The sequence below is a fragment of the Penaeus japonicus genome, unplaced genomic scaffold, assembly GCF_977035675.1.
Source record: "Penaeus japonicus unplaced genomic scaffold, GWHDUDI00000001_assembly GWHDUDI00000016, whole genome shotgun sequence".
Classification (NCBI taxonomy): Eukaryota; Metazoa; Arthropoda; class Malacostraca; order Decapoda; family Penaeidae; genus Penaeus; species Penaeus japonicus.
The window spans coordinates 19,108,363-19,120,862 of NW_028234418.1; the positions used below are offsets into that span (position 1 = coordinate 19,108,363).

At 37.1% G+C, this 12,500-nt stretch overlaps 1 protein-coding gene across 1 annotated transcript in view; it reads left to right on the forward strand.

Moving 5' to 3' along the window:
• Positions 1–12,500, forward strand: part of LOC122249440 (signal peptide peptidase) — a 15,753-nt gene that overhangs the window by 604 nt on the left and 2,649 nt on the right. Inside the window, exons 2-4 of the mRNA XM_043010293.2 lie at positions 2,040–2,138; positions 2,331–2,413; positions 12,142–12,316. Of these exons, the coding sequence (XP_042866227.1) occupies positions 2,040–2,138; positions 2,331–2,413; positions 12,142–12,316 (357 nt within the window). The remainder of the gene's footprint in view (positions 1–2,039; positions 2,139–2,330; positions 2,414–12,141; positions 12,317–12,500) is intronic.

Consider the following 12,500-nt stretch of genomic DNA (forward strand, 5'->3'; position numbering starts at 1 on the left):
TTCATTTCTCTCTCTCAAATATACTTCAGATTGATATATGCAATATAGTATAATCTGGTGAATAGGTTAATTATAACACTTGATTACAATTTGTGTCATATACAAGTTAACATTCATGGTATTGATAGATTGGTCAGTTACATTTATTCCTTCAGAAATAATTTTCAAGAATTGAAAGTTGGTAGTAATTAAAAATCACAGTGGACACACTATGCTCCTGACATCAGTGGGAATAGAGTTGAAGTATAATACATAGACAGCAGCATTCTAGAGGGTGTAAACATCTGCCAGTATAATTGCTTCATAAAAGTATAATTTTGAAAGCTACAGCAGGTGGATTAGTAAGCTTTATCAAGATGTTTAAATTATAAGAATTATAGAAGCAAAAATAAGATCTACCCATAGGTTATTAGGTATATGTTAAGTTTTGGGCAGCTATAAGATACAAGGAAATAGTACACAAGTAACAATTCCAGAAAGTAATTTGTGGTGGAAAGTGATAGCAGATTCACGTAATACATCAGAAAGAATTGCAGAGAAATTTAGATTGCAAGATTTTTTTCTCACAGGAGGTAAAAACTGTAAATACATACTTTCTCCTTATTTCACTTACATAGGTATCCTAGCCATGTTTTTTGTTTTCCTCTCTTTCATGTAGATGTATGTGGGGGTAGGTCACATACATTTTTATAATTTTTTATGTATTTATGTATAGGAGATGCCAGCCATAAACGGCATCCCTATGCCTTTCTGTAGAGGTAACTTTCAAGAAGAGTGGAAGTAGAAATATTACATTGAGAAGTTCTTTCTTTCTTTCTTTTTTTGGCAGTAAAGAGTAAACAGTACATGGAATCAATAGATTGATTAATTCAAAGATGTTTTTTCAACAATTGGGTTTCCATCATTCACTTGAAGATATTATGGAAATACGATATTTACAAATACAGCCTCTTGTGTTGATCTTCTGTAAAATTTATAAAAAGAGCAATGCAGTGATGTCCAATTTATCAATATGGAAATAACTAATGAAAATTAGTCATAGATCAACCAACTAGTCATTTACTTCACCAATTTCACTCATTGATCCTCAGAAATTCACACCAAATGCTTTGTGTGTGACTTTACATTCATAAACATCCCAGAGTTATCATTTTTTTTTATTATATGAAACTATACCTGTATTGCCAATGCAATGCAGGTATCATATAGTCCATGAACAGTTCTGGCAGAGTGCATGTATTAGCTATTTGTGGAGGCTACTGCCATGCGGATGAGTAAGTATTACCATCCTTTCCCATTAGTAGTTCAAGTTTGTTGGATAGAGGAAGGGGCAGAGAAACTAATATTTTGCTGCAGAAGAGCACATCAGATTAATTTTAAACACTTCATAATGCACAAGGCATCATGGATCTGATCTGTGAAAGACATGGCTGTCATGTGCTAAAAATTTACTGATAACTGAAGATATATTATATACAAAATAACAAGTACGTTTGAATATGTTATCAACAGCAGTGAAAGAGGAGACCAGGTTGTACTGAGGAATGGAGACTTAACCCACTCACGACGGGGGCATTCCAGCCTTGCATGTCACAATGCCGGGGCTTTTGAACGCTTAGGCCTAAATCAATTAAATGGCTGGCACTATATTGTGCCGCCCGGCCACCAGGCTTTTGAATGAGCGGTACAGTAGTGTACCACCCGTCCAGAGAGGGTTAAAGACAGAGAAAAGAAGGAAGAAGATGCAAAATAGGAGGGAAATAACAGAGTTATAGACTTGGAATTCAAAAGAGGTCATTGTAACATAACTGAAAAAAACATACAAAAAATGGTAGGGAAAACTAAATCCACATATACTTGAGAGAAATTGATGTAATTACATTCTAGGAAAGAAAAATGAAAGGATGGATGGTGTAATCAATTATATGAGAGAGAGAGGATTGCCTGGCTTTACCAACCAAGAAGAGTGTCTTTCAAGGTGTTTTTATGTGCATCTATAAAAGCATGTTAGTAATAACTTCTTTCTATTTACTTTTCAGGCTGCTGGGGAGAAGGTGGATACAATGACCTCAAAGGATGCTGCCATGTTCCCCATAATTGCTTCCTGTGCACTTTTTGGTCTTTACATTGTCTTTACGGTAAGGATGCAATAGTGTTTTTTAAATCCTTTTCTTTAAGTAAAAGTAACTTTATAGTGTTTCCTTTGGACAGAATTGTCCCGTCCCTATAAAGCTTTTCTTGTTTGTTAATGGTCGGATAGCTAATCCCATCTTTAAAAAGAACAAAATAACAGTGACCCACATTAAGATGCACTTTTTGTATTTTTTAAGGTCTTCTCCAAGGAATACATCAATCTGCTGCTTTCATCGTATTTCTTCTTCCTCGGAGTCTTAGCTCTCTCTCATGTGTTCAGGTAAGATACGTTATTAAGTGAGTGATGATTTAGATGAATTGAATGCTGTTAGTTGTAATTATGGTTACAATGATACTAATAGTGGTGATAGGTGTGAGTGGCATTATGCAAATATACATGCCTTCAAGGGTCCCTCCGGGATTAGGAGCCAAGAAGCTTACCATTGTAGACGGGGAATAGATTCGTTTGTCTAGTCTCCAGCATAGGTTTTATTTCAGAGCAAGGTAGCTTCACGCAACATACCTTGACTTTTTCCACTCTTTTAGTCACTCATTGTAAAGCTAGAGCCATTTTTGTATTTTAATTTTTGTGTTTTACTGTATTTAGAGACTTATAACTGTCATATCAGCTCATTCTTTTCTTTATATTGAGTGTGATAGAAGTATTGCTGTTTTATGGGAGGACAAAAAGTAACTTTATTTTTTCACATGTACTGTCATGAACAAATACAAAACATATAACCATCCACAATGAAGATAATATGAAGAGTTATGGAATTGGAAGGAAACTTGTGCTTATGACTATGAATGCCACAGTAAAAGGCATCTCTACTGGCACAGGGGCACATTGTAGACATTGTGCATGGTTTGAGTCACCTTCCTCATCTCATTCTGCCTGCACATCCTTCATCTGTGATACTTTCGAACAAGACATCGGCAATTTGCAATGTACCATCACTTTATAAAGATAGTACCTGCTATAAACCGTGGATGGGTACCATTCAAGGCTCTCTCTCCTGCTGGTGCCAGATAAAAGTCTTCCCATCCATCATTTTGGATGTTAGGTGAAACCAATTTTGCCTAATATCACTGCAGTTATAGTAATTATGACTGCAATTGTCATCATTAGTCACTCATTACTCATCGCACAATAAAATAACACAGTGATCTAAAATCCTTAAATGTCATGTACATCATGACGTCTGTTGTTACACCAAAGCTCCTGTGTCATGTATGTCATGACACCTGTATGCAATTGGTTAACCCATTCGCACCGGATGACGTACTGACACGTTTCATAGTTTTTGGGTCAGATGCCGGTGATGAGATATTTGGCAAAGGCCGGCACTCGGGGTGAGCGAGCGGACAGCCCAGGCTCGTGATTAGTGCGCCCGAGAATCCTGAAGCATTAGGCCTATGTGTTCGAAAACCCCAGCATTGTGACCATTCAAAGCTAGAATTGCCCTGGTGTGAATGGGATAAGGTTCACAAGTTTCATAGTAGATCTGTTACTGATGTACGGATAATGCTTATCAAGATCTAACAAGAATTTCTAATAAAATTCACATTCAAATTTTTTACATTACCAGAGGTTTTTAAGCAATCAAGAATTTCTCCATCACCATAGGTCACATATATCAATTTGGGGACATAAACTAAATGTTGAAAAGTGGGAATTTACTTTTTATTGTAACTGATAATGAATGTTCTTGCAATAAAGAAAGGCACTACTGATATGATTGTGCACATTCTTACTACATAGTTACTACATTGAAATTGTATCATTGCAACACAAATGAATGGTGCTCAACTTCCAGCTTTTACTTGTTACGAGAGTTGGACAATGATTTTTGGTAGGTATTGGCAATGTATAATATGTTTAGAATACTAATATCATTCTACAAATGATATTATTATTCTCTTGGATATTGTAACATCAGCATTAACTTTTTATAGTTTGATATGGATTAATTACTCTGTAATTATACCTTGATCACTCTGATATCTGATGTTTATATGACAAATTTTGAATGCTGTGATCTCTTAACCCTATGACAACAGTGCGTCACACACGTGTGACACAGCTAAATTCCTGATGCCGGGGCGTCATGCCAGTGTGACGTTTCCAATGCAATATTACAATGGCCCGGCGTAGGGGTTTTCGTGTAGCGCCTACCCCGTTGGCAAAGGGTTAACATGTGCCGTGATTTTATCCCCCTAAGTCCTAACTGCCATGAATCTGGCTGAGCCTATCCAGGTATGTCACTTCTATTTACCATAATTGTGGAATGCCTGTCAAAAACTGGCAGGATTTTTTCCTGCATTTTTTACATTGTGAATGGGACATTAGTGTCAACTTATATTTCTAGAGCTGTTTGGTAAATTTCCTCCTGCCACACCCACCATATCAGCCCCATATCTCCATGCCCTTTGGAGGCTTTTAGGCATTCAGACTGTTCTCTTTTTTTGTTTTTGTTTTTTCTTGTGAATAAAACAAAGTTAGTAAAATAGTATTTCTGGAACTGGATGGACTAAGGGATTCATGTTTCTAATTATGCTGTGGAGAGAAAAAAATTATAACTCACTTGTTTCTTTATTTGCTGGAATTATATTTTGCAAGGAACTGGTTAAAGAGCAGCGCCTTTACAGATAAAGAAGTAAAGCTATTGTTTTTCTTATGATTTAAGAATTGCACCCATTCTTTGTATTGGTGATATTTCTTTAACTGCAAATTGAAATATTGATACAATAATGGTGTACCACATTAATATGTCATACAATATCTTGTTACTGTATTATGCATTTTACATTTTGGGATTCAGTGTGGAGTGGAAAGGAACTTTTCTTTGTTAATTCCAGTATTGCTAGCAAACAATCACTTATTATATACTATATTATGATCCTTCTGTTGCTGTATATTACATGCAGTGCAGCCTCTTCATATTGCTATCCACATGTATTGTGTACCTTAGGTCACACAAGGTTACCTTTGCACATCTTACTTATACATAAGAAAAAATGGTAAAGTAGCTAAGCAGGCAATATTCCATGAACTTAACAGCTCGGTCAGTTTGCCCTTGCTTCTAACCAAGAGACTCAAGCACCAACTCTGAGGGCACAAGGACATCCCTAATCCTGTGTTCTCATGTAAGATCATCATATAAGATCCCCTTTTTTCTGTGCAGCTGCTGTCCCCTCCTCACCTGTACAAGTCAGCTTACCACAATAAATTGTAGAACTCTTACCATTGTCTGCTTGCGCAATGCTACAACTTCTGCTATTGCTTATTTTTCACATTCCTGTTCACTGTTATCAGTCTTTTTCCTAATATATTTCAACAATTAAACTTTAACAGTTCATGAAGATTGCCAGTTCCATATTTTAACATTATAATCATTTGTCCCTTGGGTGGTTTGCAAAGTCCAGTCTTTTCTTTCTGCTATTAGTATGTTTGGGTCAGTATCTCCAAATACGATTTTAAAATGATTCATAAGGATTTTGTGTAAGGCTGCACAAACATCTTTTCATCATTTCATTGGTTGTTTTTCATAAACTCCATTCACAATATTGAGAGTGCATGTGACAAGTTATTGAGAGTGTGTTCAGCAATGCAAAATGCACATCCATCAACTTGTGACTTGGAGGGTTTTCTCCTTTGGCAATTGTTCTTTGGTAGGAGCACCAATAAACACTTGATTGCTAAACTTCTTCACTCGGGGCAGTATAAAACGCCCCCCCCCCCCATGCCGAATCCGTGCATCAAATTTTAAACGTCGCTATTGAATATAACCATGTTTTAAGCCAAAACCTCAACATAATCATTATGTACTATATATCAAAATAAGCATAGTTAACATCTTCCCCCATGTACATGTGACAAGTTATTTACATGGGTTGGGAGGAGAGTGGAAAGAGTGACCTTGGTGGGAGGCCTCACTCAGATAACGAAAGAAAATGGTTGAAGTAGTATGGTAAACTAATCATAATAGATTTTATAGTTTTACATGATATTCCATAAAGAAATAATAAAATTATTGCTAGCAGGGTGCATCGGTACCTCCCCTGGTTTAAGCAAATCCCACTCCTATGTAATAATAATAAAAGTCATGTAAGCCATTGTATGATATGACCTCTATTTTGAAAGATCTCGTACAGTATCCGGAAGAAAGAAAACTTAATACAAACAGAACTCGGCCATGACATTATGTGTGTCCTCGGATATGTCACAAGCATTGCGAGGATGCAGTCTACACGTCCTCGTGTTCAAGGGGTTAAGATTACTGTCATGCCCTCATAAAATGAGGGCATCACATCATCCTTCACTTTTTCAATTTACTTTTCATTTTTATTGATACCTCAAAGTATTACTGTATCTTTTAATTACTCTCAAGGTAAGTTTATTTCCCTCTCACTAAAATAGTCCTTTTCATTGTCATTTACATAAATTTTGATGTCCTGTTCCTAGTCTTTTTATCCATATGATTTATACATTCCAACTTGATAATCTCCTTATCTCCAAAAATACTGTAATTCTTTCCTTCAGTGCTGGATGAGTAACATCTCCAACAAAGCATATACACTGCATATTATGTTGCAGAAATCTTTACAAACAAATGAAAGCTTCTGCAGCCTCCAGTCCCCTCGTAATTAATGTCACAGGAGGGTGTATTTTTCACTTTTCATACTCATCACTCATAATTTTCTTAATTTTTAACATTGTTCTTTAGGTTGAAAACACAGCACATGTTTTACCAAGGATTTCATTATCTAATGTTTGCATCACTATACCTAAATCCAGAATTGAATTTTAACTAATTCCACTGCCAAGTTAACCCATGTAGTGACAGCCTGCTATAGTGGAAAAAAATATAGAAAACAAATTACTGAGACTATGACAAAAAATTAGGCTATCATTTGAGTGGGAAGAAGTAAACAAGCCAATCATGTAGGGGGCACAGTAATTTAAAACCATTTCAGTGCCTTAGCATACCTATATTTGCACAACACAAGGAAATTCTAGCTATATCAGTGCTAGTTCAGAGGCTGAGAGAATTTCAAAACTGATTTTTTCATGATTTGGCACTCAAAATCCCTGCTAGGTCCCTTAACCCGTTCCCGACGGGGCCAATCCGGCTTAAATAGACCAAAATTCCGGGACTCTTGAACGCATAAGCCTAACGCGTCAGGATTCTCGGCCGCACTGGCCGCGAGCCAGCGCTGTGCGCTGGCTCCTCCCGCGCCCCGGGCTGGACAAAGTAACGCGTCCCCGTCGTGTAGCCCAAAAACCACTAGACGTGTTATCTTGTCATCCGTCGTTAACGGGTTAACCCATTCATGGTCTCTCCTGTTTTACATTGTTATGCATGTATATACTCATTTGAATTCCATTTGTATAGACACATTTTCCTTCATTTGTGAAAATAATGTAAACAAATACAAAAACCTCCTCTTATCACCCTGTTGAATCAGGCAGATGAAAAGCGCTCTGTGAGGCACAATGTGAGAGATCTTGCACTTGGAGGCTGCTGGCAAGAGCAGCATTAGGCTAATTTAAACCCCAGTGCAAAGAATTACTTGAATCTCCTTCCAAGTTATATGTGTAAATGCCTGTAATTTGAAGACCTTAGAATATAAACAGACTTCACTCTTTTCTGAGTGATCATGGCTCTGTTAACTGCAACAGTAGGAGAGAGCCTCAAGATTAGCTTGAAGATTTTTGTATTTTAGATTATTTTATTTATGATTTAGATAAGTATATTTATTTTGCATTCCACATATAAGGTAGAGATCTTACAGTAATTCAACTATTGCAGAAGTGCATTCTGTCTTTCTTGCTACAGATATTATGAAATGTGGAGGTGGTGATGTGCTCTTGTGACTTGCAACCTGCTCTGCAGACCTTGAGTCAGGTACCGTAATTCCTAAACCTGATCATGCCAGAATAGTAAAGTTAACACACAACATACAGGATGCCAAAAGAGCAGGGTTTATTACATGCTTTGCATGGATTCCAGCTCATTTTAGAGCAGTGGTTCTCAATCTTTTTTCAGTGATGGCACCCTGAATTTATATAATCCTTTCTGTGGCACCCCTTTTTCACCATCACCCCTCCTCACATGAATTAACTTCTGATATAAAATTGTACCTGTTTGAATTACTTTAATTAATGATTTAAAATTATTATCCGTACTCAAACCCAAATTAACATATGATGTACTGTAGTACATGCCCAAACATAGAACTCGTCAGTGGAATTAGATTCAGAATATTAGATTAACTTAAGAGTTATGTTATCAGTAGTAGTAGTAGTAGTAGTAGTAGTAGTAGTGTGCAAAAGGAAAATCTACCTATATTTTAGTAAAATATTAGAGCAAGTAACTTCCTACACCGACATTTAATTATAGGCAGACTGCTACAAACTGTTTTACAAATGTACCTTGAAACGATCTAGCCAAGACAAAATTCATGGCAATCTTGTGGCACCCCTAGGCGCTGTCCGTGGCACCCCAGGGTGCCGCGGCACCCAGTTTGAGAACCACTGTTTTAGAGTATCATTTTGTTGATACTGTTTGACATTTGATTTGACATCCCTCCAGTGACTAGCTGTAATAAAATTTATGTTGATATGTTCACTATATAAAAAGTATTTCCTCATGGCATCATAGAAACCAGTGTATAAATTCTACAGTATTTTCAGACATAAGAGTCTCTTATATTACAATAGTTGAAGAACTCAAACATGAGATGTAGTTGCCACCCAGCAATAGATGACCACCTATATTTATACCAAACAAGTTACTTCAAGTTGAGAAGATACATAACTCACCTTGAATCATCGCTGTAGTTCATATGAATATAAATGCATTTTTTCAGGAACCATACACAGCAGGAGAGTTGTCAGTTCAGTTCATGGTGTGTTGAGTAGAATCAAGTTGAATCATAAATAGAGCTGGACCCATTTTTTCAAGAGAATTGCCTGCTAATATAGAAGACACTAGCTATTAATGATATTCATAAAGATTTTATATAGATGTAGACATTGAATTTTTATGATAGTTATTCTCCATTTTAACCCATTGGCGCTGGGTGACATGATATCACGTCATGTAAATATTCTGCTCCTGCTGGATGATATCCTATCACATGATTTCTCCCTCAAAATGTACATTTTTTATCATTACACATGTACATAATAATCATAGGAGTTCCATTTATATAGACACATTATTCACTTGTGAAAATAATGTAAATAAATAGTACAACCTCCTATTATCTTTCTGCTGAAGTGGGCGGGTGAAAAGCGCTCATAGAGGCATAGCTGGTGGGAGCAGCATTACATAACTATAAGCCCTGGTGTGAATAGGTTAAAGAAAGTCAGCTTATATATTAATCTGAATTTGTGATCTTTATGACCACATAATGACCACAGTTCTCTCTTTCTCTTCCCTTCACATAGATCAGTTATTGTGACTGGTAATTAGTCTAAAAGACTTGAGATGGGAGTTAATGACTTGACTCGACTCAGAGTGTAGATGGAGACTGCTTAATCTTCCTCGCTGCACTGCATCATACCTTCTGGAATAAAATTTTTGTCATTATTTTATGAATAATCCAGACTATCCTAACACTGTATCCAGAGTGTGCATGTAAATAGCAGTGTCCTGCATGAGTTTGGTTTTAAGAATAAGCAACATGGTAGTGGAGTCAGTGTGCTCAGTTCTGGAAAAGGAATTCTCCCTGTAATGTATATTTAACCCATTCACGCCGGGGCGGAATTTCGCCTACTCCCGATAACGCCGGGAAGATTTCAAGCGCGCAACCGTTCGTGCCGGGGTGTTTTCCCGCTGCGCGCGGTCGCTCTGACGCTCGCAGAGCGTTTTTCACCCACCCTATCCTTATGGTTTGCGTGATTGCGTCTAAAGTGTAATCATGTGTAGAAAGTAGTGCTATGTTCAGAGGATGTATATCAGTCGAAAAAGATGTTATAGCACTGTTTTTTTTGTGTTATTCTATTGAACTTTTTCCATATTCTTTACTCCTATGTTGTAATACCAATGGGAAGAGGAAGCATTCTTCTAGTGAGGTAACAAACATAGTTTTTTTTTTCAATTTTTTTTTTCTTCCTAAACGAAAAGAAAGAGAATATGAACAACCATACATGTGCATACAAGTGAATGCAAGTAACAGCAATGTTTTTTCAAGTGTCATTTTCTTTTAGTGGGGCAACAAAAAGATGTTATATAATTTTTTTTTTTTTTTTTTTTTTTATTCCTCGGCCAATTACAATTGATTTTACGATAGTCTTTCGACTCAGATCATCATATTCAACAAATCAGAAACAGAAATCACCATGCCGTAATCAAGATTACGTATGTACCTGAGACGTCATTCATATTACGTTATATCCCATTTTCTACTATTTAGAAGGATAAACTAAAGTAGCTAAGACAAATCAAGTATGAAAATCGAATTGTACTAAGAATAATCTATCATTCTAATGCGGACGTTTCAGCACGTCGCTACTGGCCTCCCGGCGCGCGGGCCGAAAATGTAGCACGTGCCAGGACGTCACCCGGGTCCGGGGCTTTTTTCGACCACGTGTCAGCACGTCAACCGGCGCGAATGGGTTAAGGATGAAGAAGACTTGTAAATATTGCATTACGATATTTATTATTGGTATGGGTACTCTCAACTGAATATGTGTACCACTGCCAGTTTGGCAGTTTTGCTGAGTGATAACAGGAGAGAGGAGGAGGAGAGTGTGTGTGTTTTATGATAAAGAAAATGTTTTGTTGAACTATTTCTTCAATGAAATGATAATGATGTTCCACTGAGTTTATTATGTATATTCCTCATGTATGGAGATTAACTAGAGGTAAAAACTACCTAAAAACATTGCCTTATTATACCAGTACTTGCTATAAGTTTCACAGCATGATGAAACGCAAAAGAGTAGAGAAAATTTTCAATACGCTTATGTATAAAGGAGCAGGACTTAGGCAGCAGAATGGTTGCAAAACAAAACACGTCTCCCCATTGCACCAGCCCTCCCATCTTGCATGTCCATGCCAATTTCATAGGCCATGCCTGCAACAGGTTAAGGATACTACCATCATTCATTGTTGATGATACTAATTACTAAGAAATGTGTAATTTGACCTTACCAGCAACTATTTAACTTTTTTTCATCCTTGTATGGAATATATGGAACACAAAGACAAGTCTTATAGGAAAATTTAGGAATGGAGAAAATATGTTTGACAAATGAAAAATTATTGTTACTGTGTTTTGAGCTAAGAAAAGTCACCTAACATTACAGAATGGTAACAGGATTGGATATCTTGAGGGTTAGGAATTGTGATATGTTAGGAGCAGGTGTGATAACTTCTTATTGTTTGCCATTTTCTGCATAAGTAGGTCTCTTTCTAAAGAGAAAAGACAGTTTCCTGATGAGAATGATACAGTTATATGATAAGTATAACATTTTACTCATTTTACATTCTCACTCTCTCTCTCTTGCTCTCCCTCTCCCTCTCCCTCTCCCTCTCCCTCTCCCTCTCCCTCCCTCCCTCTCCCTCTATCTCCCTCCCTCTCCTCCCTCTCCTCCCTCTCCTCCCTCTCCCTCCCTCCCTCTCCCTCTCTCTCTCTCTCTCTCTCACTCACTCACTCTGTCTATCTCTCTCTCCTTCCCTCTCCTTGCCTTCTCTCTTGCCCTCTCCTGTCTCATTTCTGCTCTTGCTTGCCCACTGTATGTACAAAGCAAAGCAAACCCTAACAAATATAAATACTACCCCAACCCATTCTTGCAAATAGTTGTAAAGTAAAAGAATTACATGAAATGCATGTTTGAATGAGTCCTTTTTTTTCCTAATGTTAGAAATTGGATGAGGAAAGGGTTTCTTGAAAGAGTTGTTTTCCTGGGATGACTGAGTCCTTAAAAAAAGCATTAAAGCTCAGAGTGTCAGTAGTAATCTTCAGAATGTATATTTGTATATTTCTTTATTTCAGCCCAGTGATCTCTGGCTTGGTTCCTGCCTCTATCCCCTTGGAGTCCTTCCAGCTACAATTAGTGAAAGGAGACAAGGAGAAGAAAGAATACCTCATCAACTACTCTTTCACCTCATATGACCTTGTCTGCCTGTCTGTGTGTGCAGTCTTGGGAGTCTGGTACCTGTTGAAGAAGGTAATTTGCAGTTGCCTGTTTCAGGGATGTACCAATGCATCAGTATCAGTATTGGCAGTATCAGCTCATTTTTAGAGAATTGATTGATATCAACTCATTACTGCTGATGCCTATAAAAAAAAAAATACTACAGCACATATTACTTGTTTCCAGTTATTTTGTGAAGAAATTTGAGTTTTTATAG